Source organism: Erythrolamprus reginae, chromosome Z, assembly GCF_031021105.1.
Source record: "Erythrolamprus reginae isolate rEryReg1 chromosome Z, rEryReg1.hap1, whole genome shotgun sequence".
Taxonomy (NCBI): Eukaryota; Metazoa; Chordata; class Lepidosauria; order Squamata; family Dipsadidae; genus Erythrolamprus; species Erythrolamprus reginae.
The window spans coordinates 3959816-3976721 of NC_091963.1; the positions used below are offsets into that span (position 1 = coordinate 3959816).

The 16906-nt window shown below is 40.2% G+C and overlaps 1 protein-coding gene across 1 annotated transcript in view; it reads left to right on the forward strand.

Moving 5' to 3' along the window:
• OBSCN (obscurin, cytoskeletal calmodulin and titin-interacting RhoGEF) overlaps positions 1 to 16906 on the forward strand; it is a 334659-nt gene that overhangs the window by 233111 nt on the left and 84642 nt on the right. The window contains 4 exon segments of the mRNA XM_070766937.1: positions 1974 to 2141; positions 2572 to 2674; positions 4054 to 4183; positions 9638 to 9743. Of these exon segments, the coding sequence (XP_070623038.1) occupies positions 1974 to 2141; positions 2572 to 2674; positions 4054 to 4183; positions 9638 to 9743 (507 nt within the window).

Below are 16906 nucleotides of genomic sequence, written 5' to 3' on the forward strand. Positions count from 1 at the left end.
CCTGTACAATTAGCTCCCACCACTTATCTTTGCTCTCTATACCAATTACTGCATCTCAAAAGACCCATCTGTTAAACTACTGACGTTTGCAGAAGATACAACAGTGATTGGTGTCATTCGAGACAACAAAGAAACTGCATGCAGAGGGAAGGTTGAACACTAGCCTGGTGTTGCAACCAGAACAGTCTGGAACTGAACACACTCAAAACCGTAGAAATGGTTATAGACTTTAAGAGAAACCCTCCTATTCCACCACTTCTGCTGTAAGACAACACAGTATCAACAGTAGAGACCTTCAAACCTCTAGGTTCTATCATAACTCAAGACCTAAAATGGTCACTTAACATCAAAAACATCATCAAAAAAGCACAACAAAGAATGTTCTTTATGCGCCAATTCAGGAAGCTCAAACTGCCCAAGGAGCTGCTGATCCAGTTCTACAGAGGAATCACTGAGTCTTTCATCTGCACCTCCATCACTGTCTGGTTTGGTTCTGCAACCCAACAAGACCAGCACAGACTTCAGAGGATAATCAGAACTGCAGAAAAAAAACCAATTGCTGCCAACCTGCCTTCCATTGAGGACCTGTATACTGCACGAGTCAAAAAGAGGGCGGGGAAAATATTTACTGACCTCTTGCATCCTGGACACTCCTGTTTCAACTCCTATCCTCAAAACCTCAAGATCATATGCTGCAACATCCTACTGGTCAATGACTACTTCAGCTGCAACCGCAACAACACAAGAGCACGCAACAGATTCAAACTTAATACAAACCGCTCCAAACTTTACTGTAAAAAATATGATTTCAACAATCGAGTTATCAAAGTGTGGAACTCATTACCGGACTCAATTGTGTCAACCACTAACCCAAACATTTCTCCCTTAGACTCTCCACGATTGACCTCTCCAGGTTCCTAAGAGGCCAGTAAGGGGCGTACATAAGTGCACTGGTGTGCCTTTCGTCCCCTGTCCAATTGTCTTTCCTTTCTCTCACTTATCATATATATTTTCTTCCTTTCATATATCTTCTCCTCTAAGTTCACTTTTACCCTTATATATATTACTACATGTCTATTTTTCTTCCTATGTATTTGTGTATTGGACAAATGAATTTAAAAAAAATAAAATAAAACAATGCTATCAGGCTCTGCACACCAAAACAATTAGACACAAGAATAGTTTCCCCCCCCAAATGCCATCACTCTGCTAAACAAATAATTCACTCACTACTGTCAAACTATTCACTAAGTCTGCACCACTATTAATCTTCTCGTTGTTTCCATCACCCATGTCTTGTTACTTGTATGCTTACAATTTATATTGACTGGTTCCTAATTTGATTGGATTGCTTATTCATACCCGGGCTATTATTAAGTGTTCTGCCTTATGATTCCTGACGAATGTATTTTTTTCTTTGATGTGCACTGAGAGCATCTGCACCAAGACAAATGCCTTGTGTGTCCAATCACACTTGGCCAATAAAATTCTTATTCTATTCTATTTTTAATGGCTGCAATGTCCTGGGGTCACACAATTGCCACCGAAGCCTGCTTTTCTTAACAGGCATGTGATTCACTCAACGACGGGGACACAAATCTGAGGTTAGTTGGGGGAAAGATCAAAAGCAACATGAGAAAATATTATTTTACTGAAAGAGTAGTAGATGCTTGGAACAAACTTCCAGCAGACGTGGTTGGTAAATCCACAGTAACTGAATTTAGACATGCCTGGGATAAACATAGATCCATCCTAAGATAAAATGCAGGAAATAGTATAAGGGCAGACTAGATGGACCAGGAGGTCTTTTTCTGCGGTCAGTCTTCTATGTTTCTATGGTAGGGATTCTCTGAATCCCACGGGAAAAGAAACATAGAAATCAAAGAAATAAAGGAAATTCATTTTACAATCAGATTTAATTCTGAATCCAGCCCCGTGTTCACCAAAGGGCCTTTTTACCTCTTGTCTTGCAGATGGGAAACCAGTTGAAGTGGATCCTCACCACATCATCATAGAAGATCCCGATGGATCTTGCACATTGATCCTTGATAATCTGACTGGAGTGGATTCAGGGCAATACCTGTGCTACGCGTCTAGTCCAGCTGGCAGTGCCAGCACCCTTGGGAAAATTCTCGTCCAAGGTATCAGCACTACACAAAGACCCACACAGACCCACAAACTGTCCTGCCCCAGCTATGGACCAGAGAAAACGTAGCACACACACAGTTTGTTCAAACGTATATTTAATTGATTTACCACTGCTAATTAACTGGCTTAATAATAATAATAATAATAATAATAATAATAATAATAATAATTTATTAGATTTGTATGCCGCCCCTCTCCGAAGATTTAGTAGTATTCACACACAAAGGCTCACTGTCCAACTCGCGTACCGGCTGTGCACGCCACTTGCGCATAACCTTATCGGTGGCATCTCAGACGGGCTGCTGGTGGGTCACAACACAAACACACACAGGCAGTATATACACAGGCAACCCTGAAGGTCCAGAGAGAAGTATCTAAGGTCTCTTCTCTTACAACTTCCTCATGGTATATTTTAATTTCCAGTGCCTCCTCGGTTTGTGAACAAGATGAAACATGCCTATTACGCCAGTGGCGAAGACGCACAATTTACTTGCACCATTGAAGGAGCACCATACCCCCAAATCAGGTAAGGGAATAATCAAGCCCATGGTCCACAGCGATTTTGAATAGGACTTTCTAGCCTGCAAAGGCTTATTTTACAGGGAGTCCTCTACTTACAACCACAATCTGAATTTTTTGTGGCTAGGGCAGGTGGCTGTTAAGCGAGTTGTGCCTGATTTTATTACCTTTTTTGTCAAGGTTGTTCAAAGAATCCCTTATGGTTGCTAAATGAATCACAATGTCGTTCAGCAAATTTGACTTCCTCCATTTATTTGCTGGTTGGAAGTTGGAAACCCACAAATAATGATCAATTCAATTCAATTCAATTAATTAGATTTGTATGCCGCCCCTCTCCGAAGACTCGGGGAGGCTCACAACAAGGATAAAAACAATATTACAATGGCACAAATCTAATATTAAAAATAACTAAAAACCCTATCATAATTAAAACCAAACAGCACATACATACCAAACATAAATAATAGTGAGCCTGGGGGAAATAAAATAAGCCTTTCGTAAGCTCCTTAAAACCCACCTCTGCCGTCAGGCATGGGGGAACTGAGATAACTTCCCCAGGCCTATACTGTTTATGTATTGTATGTTGTGTGCATGTTTTTTAAATTATGGGTTTTTAGTTTTTATTATTAGATTTGTATTATATGTTGTATTTCTATTACTGCTGTGAGCCGCCCCGAATCTATGGAGAGGGGCGGCATACAAATCTAATAAATAAATAAATAAATAAACCATTGTAAGTTGAGGACTTCAGAACATACCTGCATGTTCTGAAAGAGGAGGACAACCATGAACAGATAATAATAATAATAATAATAATAATAATAATAATAATAATAATAATAATAATAACTACTGCTCCCAGTTTTTACTTTTTTATGTCTTACTGTGTCGTACTCTGTGAATAGGTAAGACACGAAAGACTAAAAATTGGGCCAATCACAGGGAAATGGTGAGTTCTAGTCTGTTGCAGCCGGTTGGGTGACTTTGGCCAAATTGGCCCCCAGTTTATCAAGGCCTTTCTCTGTAAATCTGTATTCCCTTTCTTTCCCTCCTTTCCTCTCCATTATTCCTTCCTTCCTTCCTTCCTTCCTTCCTTCCTTCCTTCCTTCCTTTCCTCCTTCCTTCCTTCCTTTCCTCCTTCCTTCCTTCCTTCCTTTCCCCCTTCCTTCCTTCCTTCCTTCCCTCTTCCTTCCTCCCTCCCTCCTTCCTTCCCTCCTCCCTCCCCCCTCCCCCCTCCCTTCCTTCCTCCTTCCTTCCTCCCTCCCTCCCCCCTCTCTGCCTCCCCCCTCTCTGCCTCCCCCCTCTCTGCCTCCCCCCTCCCTCCTTCCCCCCTCCCTCCCTTCCTCCCTCCTTCCTTCCTTTCTTCCTTCCCTACTCCTATTCCAGGTGGTATAAAGATGGGAACCTCCTCACTGACCCAAACAAACACCAGAGTTTCAGTGAGCCACGAAGTGGTGTGATTGTCCTGGTTATCAAAAACGCCTGTGATGATGATGAAGGTCTCTATGAGTGTGAGGTGAGTCTCTCTCTCTCTCTCCCTCCCCCCCCTCTCTCTCTTGCTTTTTAAGTTGTTATGAGGCAGGAACCTCTCCATAAAATACCTGGGCCAGACACCTGCCATGCACCTGCTGAACAGTTGTTCCATTAAGACATCCTGAATTGTCGCAGTCCAACTTACACAAACAAGTGTTGGAAGGAAAATCCATCTGGTTCAGTTCCAAGCTTGGGAGGAAGACAGTGTAAATAAAATGGAGGCTAATTGGAAAGAAAGATCCATTTATTGATGGACAGAATCACACAAAGACAGCATGCTTATCTGGGCCAGCTGAAAGGCTGGCTTTTCTTGTACATGGGCTTTTATACAATTTGTATAGCCGTTTGTAATTTGGAGGCTTGCTTGTGTTTTTATTATTTGATTGGTTTTACTTGTTTCACAAAGGCCCATGATTGATGAATAGAATAGAACAGAACAGAACAGAACAACAGAGTTGGAAGGGACCTTGGAGGTCTTCTAGTCCAACCCCCTGCTTGGACAGGAAACCCTACACTACTTCAGACAGGGGCTTATCCAACATCTTCTTAAAAACTTCCGGTGTTGGAGCATTCACAACTTCTGGTGGCAGGCTGTTCCACTTGTCAATAACTGTCAGGAAATTTATCCTTAGTTCTTGGTTGCTTTGGAGAATACCCTGACTCCTATTTCTGTGTGGCAACTCCTGAGATATTGCCCTCAACAATCTGGGTCTTCGTTTTACTGACCTAGTGGAAGGCTGAGTCAACCTTGAGCTGGTGAGACTCGAAGTGCCAAACTGCACGTTGCTGGCAGTCAGCAGAAGTAACCTGCAATACTCCAATCTAACCACTGTGCCACCATGGCTCATATGGTATAAGTTTACATGCTTTGAGCAGTGGGTTGGGCTAGAAGACCTCTGAGGACCCTTCCAGAGCCATGATTCTACATCCTACATAAAGCGATTCCTTGTGCAGATAGTCCTCAACTTACAACAGTTCACTTAGTAATTGTTAAAACTTACTAGACCACTGCAAAAAGTGACTTATAGCCATTTCTCATACTTATTATGACCCATTACAGCATCCTCACAAAAACATGATCAAAATTCAAACGCTTGGCAACTGACTCATATTTAACTGACCCATAAACCAAACTGTAATAGCTGACCAAAACTTGGTATGCACGCCCCTTACTTCCTCAATATCAACCACTGCTAATCTTAGATGCAAACTAATGAATTCAAGAAGCATCATTAACAAAATACCTGAATTCCTTCTCTTATTAAAAACTGATAAATTCAGCATTATATTTATCTTCGAAACATGGCTAAACGCATCCCCACGACCCCATTATTATAGTAAGAGACTGTCATGCTTACCTGTCTGATTGTGAAACCCTTATTTATTTGTTTATTTGTTTATTTATTTATTTGTTTGTTTGTTTGTTTGTTTTGTCCAATACACAATGAGGGTTTTAGTGGGTATATATCTATATACACATAGTAAAATACATGATGAAGGTTATAGAGGAGATACTCATAGTAAAATATATCTAAGAAATAATAGAAAAGATATAGGAATAGAACATATCAATGAAAGAATAGAAGAAGAGATATAGGAATAGAAGAAAGGTATAGGAGATATAGGAGAGCAATAGGACAGGGGATGTAAGGCACTCTGGTGCACTTGTACTCGCCCCTTACTGACCTCTTAGGAATCTGGATAGGTCAACTGTAGATAATCTAAGGAAAAAGTGTTGGGGGTTTGGGGGTGACACTATGGAGTCCGGTAATGAGTTCCACGCTTCGACAACTCGGTTACTGAAGTCATATTTTTTACAGTCAAGTTTGGAGCGGTTAATATTAAGTTTAAATCTGTTGTGTGCTCTTGTGTTGTTGTGGTTGAAGCTGAAGTAGTTGCCGACAGGCAGGACGTTGCAGCATATGATCTTGTGGGCAATACTTAGATCTTGTTTAAGGAGTTTCAATCTTCTATAAGAAATCACTGAATCTAAAAAAGGTGCAAGTTAAACATGAACTCGATCTTCCAGGAACTATCATCTGTCAACTGACCTTAAATACCACACATTGCTTCCTACTGTGTGATAGAGCCCCTGTTTACTACAACATTCATGCGAACAAGCTAACCTCACTACTAACGTGGGCAACCTCCTACCCACATCCTCTTATATTTCTTGGTGACCTAAACTTACCACATATAAACTGGACCATGAACGAATGTACAACTGAACCCATACAATCAAACCCTTTATAACAACATAACAAATCTAGAGCTAGATCAACTAGTTACAGACTATACTAGACTCAATAATTGTCTTGGTCTCATCTTCTGCAACAGTTTACACTCAATGTACCGACTACAAATAAAAGAACCCTTTTCCAACAGTGACCATGGCACGATTGACTTTTGTTTCAATATAGGTCCTTACGGATACCAGCCTAATGATAGGATAACCAGTTACAACTTTAAAAAAGCCAACTATGATACCATAGACGCTGACCTCTCATCTCTTGATTGTTATACAGTCCACTATTCTCTGGCTGTAATACTGCTGAAGACTACTACAATACATTTTTATTCGAAATCCAAAGAGTAATTAAATTATCTGTACCACTAATAATCACCAGAACCAAGAAAAAAAATATATCCAAAAAACAAGGAAGCTCCAATCCAAAAAAATATCTCTTTGGTGAAAAAATAAAACAGGCTACATTGCAAGCTTTAAGAGCTGCTACAAAAATCTGTGTCATCAAATAAAGACTGAATGTACCAATTATCACATCAATCAAGAAGTAAACCTTCTATGTACATTGTCCACACATGGCCTTCTATAACTTTGTAAACAACTAACTCAAACACTCAAGATCCACCCCACCCCTTAAAGGACCGAATGGTAAAGACTATAATGATGAAACATTTAAAGCCAACTTGTTTAACACATTCTTCAGTTTAGTCTTTGTAACAGCAATGGCTCACGGCCAATATTTCCTAGTCGTACCACAATCAACCTCAATAATTTAACACAAATCGATTTTACAGAAGATAACGTTAGAAAGGTATTATGCAACCTAAAGCCATTTCTATCTATTGGAGCTGATGGACTATGTGCATACTTCTTTAAAAAGCTCTCCACAACCTTGGCTGAACTTTTAAGCATAATTTTAACAATCCTTTGGGATTAGCTCTTTACCCAACCTATGGTCACTAGCCACAGTCATGTTTATCTTCAAAAAAGGAGATTCAAGTGACGTTGAAAATTACAGACCAGTCTCTTTATGTTGCATCACTTGCAAAGTCACGGAATCGATTATAAACCAATCCATTAAACTCCACTTAAAAACTAATAACCTACTTTCCAACAAACAATAATAATAATAATTAATAATAATTTACTAGATTTGTATGCTGCCCCTCTCCGAAGACTGGTTTCAGGAAAAAATTATCCTGTAATCTGCAACTGTGACAGTACAAAAACATATGGACCATTCAACTTGATCAGAGTAAAACAATAGACACAATTTACATAGACTTTTGTAAAGCCTTTGATTCAGTAGCACACGACAAACTACTTCTGAAACTAAAATCCTATATCATCCCTGGACCACTACATGATTGGATAATAGCATTCCCGTCTAACAGACAATAAGTGGTCAAAATAGGAAGTGCCATATCTAATCCTGCTCTTGTCAACAGTAATGTCCCTCAAGGCAGTGTTTTATGACTAACACTCTTCATACTTTATATTGATTGATTGATTGATTGATTGATTGATTGATTGATTAGATTTGTATTCCGCCCCTCTCCGCAGACTCGGGGCAACTTTACATAAACAATATTTGTGATCATATTATAAGCAACTGTGTTCTCTTTGCTGATGATATTAAACTATTTAATACCACTGCCAATGCTGCTATCCTACAGAGAGGCCTTGACCATGTAGCAGAATGGTCAAACAAGCGGCAATTTCAAATCTCAACCAACATAGAAGGTTGGCATAGAAGTCGAATGAATGAATGAATGAATGAATGAATGAATGAATGAATGAATGAATGCTCTGTTTTACACATTGGCAAAAAGAATCAGAATACAAAATACAAACTTGGAGGAAACAAATTTGTAGATGGCCCTCGCTCTGTTAAAGACCTTGGAGTACTCGTATCCAATGACCTAAGTACTAGAACCCACTGTAACAACATTGCCAAAAAAAGCACTAACAGTTGTTAATCTAATCTTACGCAGCTTCTTCTCTGACAATATTATACTGCTAACCAGAGCTTTCAAAATCTTTGTTAGACCAATTCTGGAATACAGCTCCCCTCTCTGGAATCCCACATTGCATATCAGACATTAATACAATTCTGTATTCAAATTAATACTTTTGAGATAAGCGGGGAAAATACAACCCCATTTTTATGTTAAATGTATGTGTGTCTGTTTGTCCATTTTATGAAAATTAATAAAAAAAATTGGAAAAAAAAATACAATCGAGAGAGTCCAGAAATATTTCACAAGGAGAGTCCTTCTTTGCTCGCAATAAAATACTTTATTCCACCAGACTTGAAATACGGAGATCAGACAATTTACAACCATGTCGCCTCCGATCTGATCTAACTGTAGTTCATAAAATCATATACCAAAATGTCCTTCCTGTTAATGACTACTTTACCTTCAACCGCAGTAATACATGAGCACGTAATAGATTCAAATTAAATATAAACCATTCCAAACTCGACTGCAGAAAATACAACTTCAGGAACAGTGATCAATGCCTGGAATGCACTAACTGACTCTGTGGTTTCTTCCCCAAACCCCAAAAACTTAGACTGTCTACAGTCGACCTCTCCCTGTTTTTAACGGGCGTACATAAGTGCCTACCGTCCATGTCCTTCTGTCCTATTGTCTTATTCATTCATTCATTCATTCACTCATTCATTCGATTTTTATGCCGCCCTTCTCCTTAGACTCAGGGCGGCTTACAACATGTTAGCAATAGCACTTTTTTAACAGAGCCAGCCTATTGCCCCCACAATCTGGGTCCTCATTCTTTATCATTACTTTTCACTTATGCTATGTTTTTTACAAATTACTATTATCCTATACTGTACACGTTTGACAAATAAATAAAACAATGAATAAAATAAAATAAATATTTGTGATGGTCGCAGTGTCCCAGGGTCACATCATCCCCTTTTGTGATCTCCCAACAAGCAAAGTTCATGGATAAGCCACAGTCACTTAACATCTGTGGCAAGAAAGGTCATAAAATGGGACAAAACGCATTTAATAAACATTAACAATCGAAATGTTGGGCTCGATTGCGGCCATAGGTTGAGAACAACCTGTATAGATTTGTGAACAACCACCTGGGGTTGTTTTTTCTTCTTCATCTCAAATCCACATGAACAAGCTCTTACTAGTGTTGTCAACTTGTCTTCAGTTGATAAACAGGTTGGGGACCGCGAAGGGAGGCGCCCACCTTTACCGTCAAACCACAACAGCCTTGGCTCCAGAGAAGAGGCCTGAGCAAGCGATCACAATAGAAGGTAGGGCCTTTTGATCTGCTCTCTCACTATGTGGTTAATTCATTAGGTGGCTAATTACGGCTAATTAAGGATTGAATGGGTGCATTCTCTTCCTCTAAGGTGAGGTGGCACTCCTGTTTGTTCTTGGGACTGGGTTAGTGGTTGTGTTTGTCTGGTTGTTGTTGTTGTTTTGTGGCAGAAGGGTCCCATGGCTATGGCTTCCTGCTTGAGCAGTGGAGTGGACTAGAACAGTGGTTCGTAGCCTAGGGGTCGGGACCCCTTCGGGGTCGCCTACGACCATGGGAAAAGACAAATTTCCAATGGTGTTAGGAACGAAAGCTCCTATTCTGGCTAGTGATGGGCGAACCGAACCCGCACAATTTGGGTCCATACCGAATTTTGCGGTGTTCGGTATGACGAACCCGAACCCGAATTTTTTTCAAACTTCGGGCAAAATTCGGGGTCGTGTTCTGCGTTTGGAGCTTTGACGTCACCGGCAGGTTGCTAAGGACACCAGGTGATCACTTCCTGGATTCCATGGTATCCAGGAAGTGATCACCTTGGCACCCTTAGCAACCTGCCGGTGACGTCAAAGCTCCGCCCCCGGAATCTCTTCGTGGGAGGGATTCCCCAGCTCCTTAAAAGGGAGGTCTTCACATAAAAATAAACATGGGTTTTTTTGCGTGAAAGGACCGCCCTTTGCTTGTAGCGCCACTGCGGTGTCCTTTTTCGTAAAAATAACAATGTTTATTTTTATGTGAAGACCTCCCTTTGAAGGAGCTGAGGAATCCCTCCCACGAAGAGATTCCGGGGGCGGAGCTTTGACGTCACGGGCAGGTGGCCAAGGTGATTACTTCCTGAATTCCATGGAATCCAGGAAGTGATCACCTTGGTGTCCTTAGCCACCTGCCGGTGACGTCAAAGCTCCACCCCCGGAATCTCTTCGTGGGAGGGATTCCCCAGCTCCTTAAAAGGGAGGTCTTCACATAAAAATAAACATGGTTTTTTTTGCGTGAAAGGACCGCCCTTTGCTTGTAGCGCCGCTGCGGTGTCCTTTTTCGTAAAAATAACAATGTTTATTTTTATGTGAAGACCTCCCTTTGAAGGAGCTGAGGAATCCCTCCCACGAAGAGATTCCGGGGGCGGAGCTTTGACGTCACGGGCAGGTGGCCAAGGTGATTACTTCCTGAATTCCATGGAATCCAGGAAGTGATCACCTTGGTGTCCTTAGCCACCTGCCGGTGACGTCAAAGCTCCGCCCCGGAATCTCTTCGTGGGAGGGATTCCCCATTCGGGTTCGAGTTCGGGTTCGGTTCGGGTTCAGCCGAATTTTGCCTAAAGTTCATCCGAACTTGCCCAACCCGAACACCGTTGGGTTCGCTCATCACTAATTCTGGCGCCTTGGCACATATTTTTACAATCCGACCAATCAGGCGTTTACAGTTAGAGTGTCCCTCTGACCTTCCTGCCAATCAGCTTAAAGCTCTGTTGGGAGAATTGGCACTAGACTTATGGTTGGGGGTCACCACAACATGAGGAACTGTATCACGGGGTCATGGCATTAGAATGATTGGACTAGAAAGGACTAGAAGATCTCCATGATGTCTTCCGATGCTGTAATTCTAAATTCTGCTTAAGATGATTTGTGTGGGGGGGGGGGGGGGGTTCCGGGGTGTGTGTGTTTCCTTCTTAGTACAGGGTGGTTCCTCTACCGAAAAATCACCTAGTATGTCTACACAAGCCAAAAAGAACACAATCAGTACCCACAACAGTGGGGTGAACCAGATGCAGAACATCTTGTAATTATTCAAGGTTTATGACCCCACAGGTTTGCTCTCTGAGGGTTCCTCTTCTCGTCAGATCTTAAGTTGGACAAAATGGAATTTGTTTATATAGTATTTTTTGTTTACGGTATATCCCAATTTTATTATTTTTACAAATAAGGCAGTGAACGTATCCAACATATTTTCCTCCTCCTATTTTCCCCTCAACAACAATCCTGTGAGGTGGGTTGAGTTGAGAGAGAGGGACTGAGAAAGGTCATTCAGCTGGACCAAGAAGAAGGGCCTTCTCTGTGGTGGCTCCCTCCCTGTTATTTTGAAAGACTGTCTTTTCCCAGTTACATCCACCTGAACCACTAGAATGGAGAATAGGAGGTGTTAGGGGTTCCCTCTCTTAAGGAGGTCCATTTGGTGGGACCCAGAAGCAGAGCCTTCTTCGTGATGACTTCCTCCTTGCTATTTGAAGGAGTATCTTCTCCCAGTTATATCCACCCAACCCACTACAACAGAGAGGCTGAACATGTTATGGGTTCCCTCTTTGAGGGAGATCTATATTTTAGAACCAAGGAAAGGGCCTTTTCTGTGGTGGCTCCCTCTCTGTAGAATCATCCACGTGAAGATAGATAGCAATAGATAACAGATGATAACATCCACCAGATATTCTACCAAATTGAGAGTATTTCCATGAATTTTTAAAAGAGATTGTGAAATGCAAGTTGTAAAACCTACCGTATTACATACAGTCTAATCATGCATTGGATACAGTAGGTTCTTGAGTGTTCTAGGTATTACTAATTCTGGGGTTCTTTTGGGGGGTGGGGTTACGATTTGCTACTGCAATAAATGTGGGATTGAATTATTTTTGAAGGATAAAGCATTCTTGATATTGTGGAATTTGGGTGTTTCCAAAGGGATACTTGAATTGTGATAATATCATGTACAAGAATGTACAGCAGAAATTATGACACAATGGCACCACATCATAGCATCATTCTGACATTTTCAAGGCTTGTATTGGCTGCCGCTTACAAGTGATTGGCCAAGAGGAAAAAATGGTTTTAAAATCATTTATTTCTTTTCAGAAGACAGTATGTTAGAGTTCTCAGTCTGATATTTATTTGCACCTCGCCCTTATTCCTTTTACAAATAATTCAAAACAGAGGACATATCTGGCACATTGTCCTCCTCCTATTTTTCCCACAACAACAACCCTGTGAGGTAGGTTGGGCTGAGAAAGAGCCTTTCCTACGTAACACAGAACTAGAACTCACCATCTCCTGGTGATTGGCCCAACTCACCCAGTTGACTTTTCTGCCTAAGGCTAGGCTAGAATTCCCAGACTCTTGCTGGGTGGTCCAACACCCTCCCATCTAGCTGTCATGGAATTGGATAACATCTGCTGTTGATTGATCCAAAATCACCGAGCAGGCTTTCATGCCTAAGGAACACCTAGAACTCATAATCTTCTGCTTTCTAGTCTGGTGATCACTAGACCAGTGTTTCCCAACCTTGGCAACTTGGAGATATCTGGACTTCAACTCCCAGAATTCCCCAGCCAGCAGTCTGCATTGGTTGCCGATCAGTTTCTGGTCACTATTCAAAGTGTTGCTTATGACCTATAAAGCCCTTCATGGCACCGGACCAGATTATCTCCAGGACCGCCTTCTGCTGCACGAATCCCAGCGACCAGTTAGGTCCCACAGAGTGGGCCTTCGCTGGGTCCCATCAACTAAACAATGTCGTTTGGCGGGACCCAGGGGAAGAGCCTTCTCTGAGGCGGCCCCAGCCCTCTGGAACCAACTCCCCCCAGAGATTAGAATTGCCCCCACCCTCCTCGCCTTTCGTAAGCTTCTTAAAACCCACCTCAGCCATCAGGAATGGGGGGGACTGAGATATTCTTTCCCCCTAGGCCTTTACAATTTATGCATGGTATGTTTGTATGTATGTTTGGTTTTATAATAAGGGTTTTTTTAGTTGTTTAATATTGGATTGTTACATGCTGGTTTTTGTCACTGTTGTTAGCTGCCCCGAGTCTGCGGAGAGGAGCGGCATACAAATCCAATAAATAAATAAATAAATAAATAAATAAATTCGCTGGCTGGGGAATTTTGGGAGTTGAAGTCCAGATATCTCCAAGTTGCCAAGGTTGGGAAACACTGCACTAGACCAACCTGACTATTTCAGATAAAATAACTCCTGGGGTCATTGTATTTAGGAAATTAATCTTTTAAACTATAAGCTTATAAATCTTATAGGGTTTCCCACTTGGGTTTGGATTCGAAAACTTCCAAGATCCTTTCCAACTCTGTTATTCTGTTATTTTATGTAGCAGGTTTGACCCATGAAAACATGACATAATTTAATTTTAATTTAAAATACGGTTCATTGTAAATTTCTTGCCCATGTTTTAGAAAAGACACCTGCGTTTTTCCATTAACACCCTGTGATGAAATTAATTTGAAATTTCTTTTAAAAGTGACCTGCGGCTTTGTCAAATAGGAAATCAATAAATATCGGTGTAATTTGGATGCCTGTACCATGCAAATGGCACTTTTCTCTTGAAGGGGAAACGAACAGGAAAGATAATAAAAGTCGCTTTGGATACCATCTTCTCTGCCTATTGAAGGATTGAATTTTGTTTTATTTTGTCTCATCAGCCTATATTATTTGAATTTCGCAAGCCTATAATTGCTAAAGGCTGTCAATGAAACTCCAGTGAGCAATCAAACTCCACAGCTTTTAACCTGCTTTGCAATGCTCAATGAGGTTAATATATATATATATATACACATATATATATATTTGTTTTCGTAAATTTTCACGGGTATATGTATGTAGATTGTTCTGAGTTACACAGGGCAAAACCCGAACTCAGAACAATCTACATATATATATATATATATATGTCACATGTTTAAGCTGAATTTGAAAATTAAGGGAGACTAGGATAGATCTATTTCGGCCTTATTTTGGCCTCATCAGCTAGCCATACCCACTGGGACTTGAACCTGCAACCTTTGCCTTGTAAGGCAGAGAATTATCCTCTAGGCTACAGTATCCAATCCCTTCAGCTCTGTACCAGGGAAGGGTTACATTTTGTGTCGAATCACCCTGGTATATTGAAGGAACATCACAGCTCCTTTTTTTGCCTCTCGGCCCAACCCAGGGCCATTTCCAAGGCAGTTAATTTTATTGATAGCCGACAATTATATATGTTCCATTTTACAACAGCACGAAGCTTGGAAACTTCAGCCTGATGATGGTGGATGTGATTCCACCGAAACGTCGCATAAACATGCAAAATATTACACAGGGCAAAACCCGAACTCAGAACAATCTACATATATATATATTTGTTTTCGTAGATTTTCACGGGTATATGTATGTAGATTGTTCTGAGTTACACAGGGCAAAACCCGAACTCAGAACAATTTACATATATATATATATATATGCCCTGTGTAACTCAGAACAATCGGGTTTTGCCCTGTGTAACTCAGAACAATCTACATACATATACCCGTGAAAATTTACGAAAACAAATATGTATGTATGTATGTGTATATATATATATATATATATATATATATATATATATATATATATATATATATATATCTCGTAAATTTTCACGGGTATATGTATGTAGATTGTTCTGAGTTACACAGGGCAAAACCCGAACTCAGAACAATCTACATATATATATATATATATATATATATTTGTTTTCGTAGATTTTCACGGGTATATGTATGTAGATTGTTCTGAGTTCGGGTTTTGCCCCGTGTAATATTTTGAGTGTCTATGCAACGTTTCGGTGAAATCACATTCACCATCATCAGGCTGAAGTTTCAAGCTTTGTGCTACAACAGCACGAAGCTTGAAACTTCAGCCTGATGATGGTGAATATTTCAGCCTTATTTTGGCCTCATCAGCTAGCCATACCCATATATATTTTTTAAAGGGGTTCTAAAAATTGTAAAAAAAATGGATACCACAATCCAGATTTTCTTGTTATAAATTGGACTGAGTAAATCCCTAGATTCTCTGTTACAATTCCACATAAATGGTTTATTTCTTTTGGGAAACAAATAAGTTTTAAAGATTGCAGCGTGATAAAGTGTCTTTTATTCCTCCTGGAACATGTTGAACAGTTTTATTTAAGCAAGACTTACAAACTGGTTGATTTTAATGCACTTAAGAAATTCATGCAAATGTTCAGGTTTCCTGCAATTCTGGACTTCGTTTATTTGTGTCAGAAGCCTCACAATTAAAATAAGGCATAGTGTATGACATAAAGTATAAAATAAAATATTTAAAATACAAGTAATCTTAAATTTATAGTACAAGCACAGTTGAGCCCATAATTTCATGTTGCTAAGTAAGACATTTGTTAAGTGAGTTTTGTCCCACAGTTGTTAAGTGAATCCCTGCATTTGTTCGATTAGCAACCCAGTTGTTAAGTGAATATGGCTTGCCCATTGACTTTGTTTGTCAGAAGGTCACAAAAGAGGATCATGCGACCGTCATAAATATGAGACAGTTGCCAAGGGTCTGAATTTTGATCACCTGGCTTTGGAAATGTTGCAAAAGTCATAAGTGTGAAAAATGGTTATAAGTCACTTTTTTCAGCATCCTTGTAACTTTGAGTGGTCACTGAATAAACTGCTCTAAGTTCGGGACTATCTGTATGTACAAATTAAATAGATCTTGTCCAGAAAATTTAAGAAATCAAGGTTATTTATGGAGCTGATGGTTATACAATGTTTGATTCCTTTCAAACACGGCATTTTTCTAACAATACATTATTTTTGCTCACAAATCTGTGATTTGGCAGATTGCAAGTCCACGGAGGTTCCATTTCATGTAGGCTTACACCTATTCATTTAGTGACCATTCCAAGTTACAACGGCACTGAAGAAAGTGACTTACAACCAGTCCTCGCTCTTACGACCATCACAGCATCCTCACTGTCATATGATCAAAATTTTGCAACTGGTATGTATTTATGATAATTGCAGTGTCCCAAACTCCTCACATAATCCCCATTTGCGACCTTCTGAGAAACCAGGTTCACTTAACAACCATGGATATTTACTTCATAATTGCAGTAAAAATAAAAATAATAAAATTGGGTGCGATTCACGTAACAACTGGTTCACTTAGCGAATGATGTTCTGGTCTCAATTGGGGTCTAAGTAGAGGACTGCCGGTATTTAACAGTGACTGTAATGTTACATTTGAAATAAATTATTTCAAAGGTAGTATTTTTAAAAATAATAACCATGTCCTACTCAGCATACTAATCCATTAAATCCTGGGGCTCGGCTTTGCTTTAATTTCTGTTTCAAAAACATACACACACTATAAAACGATAAGACAGCGATTACCAGTGCCCAGTTT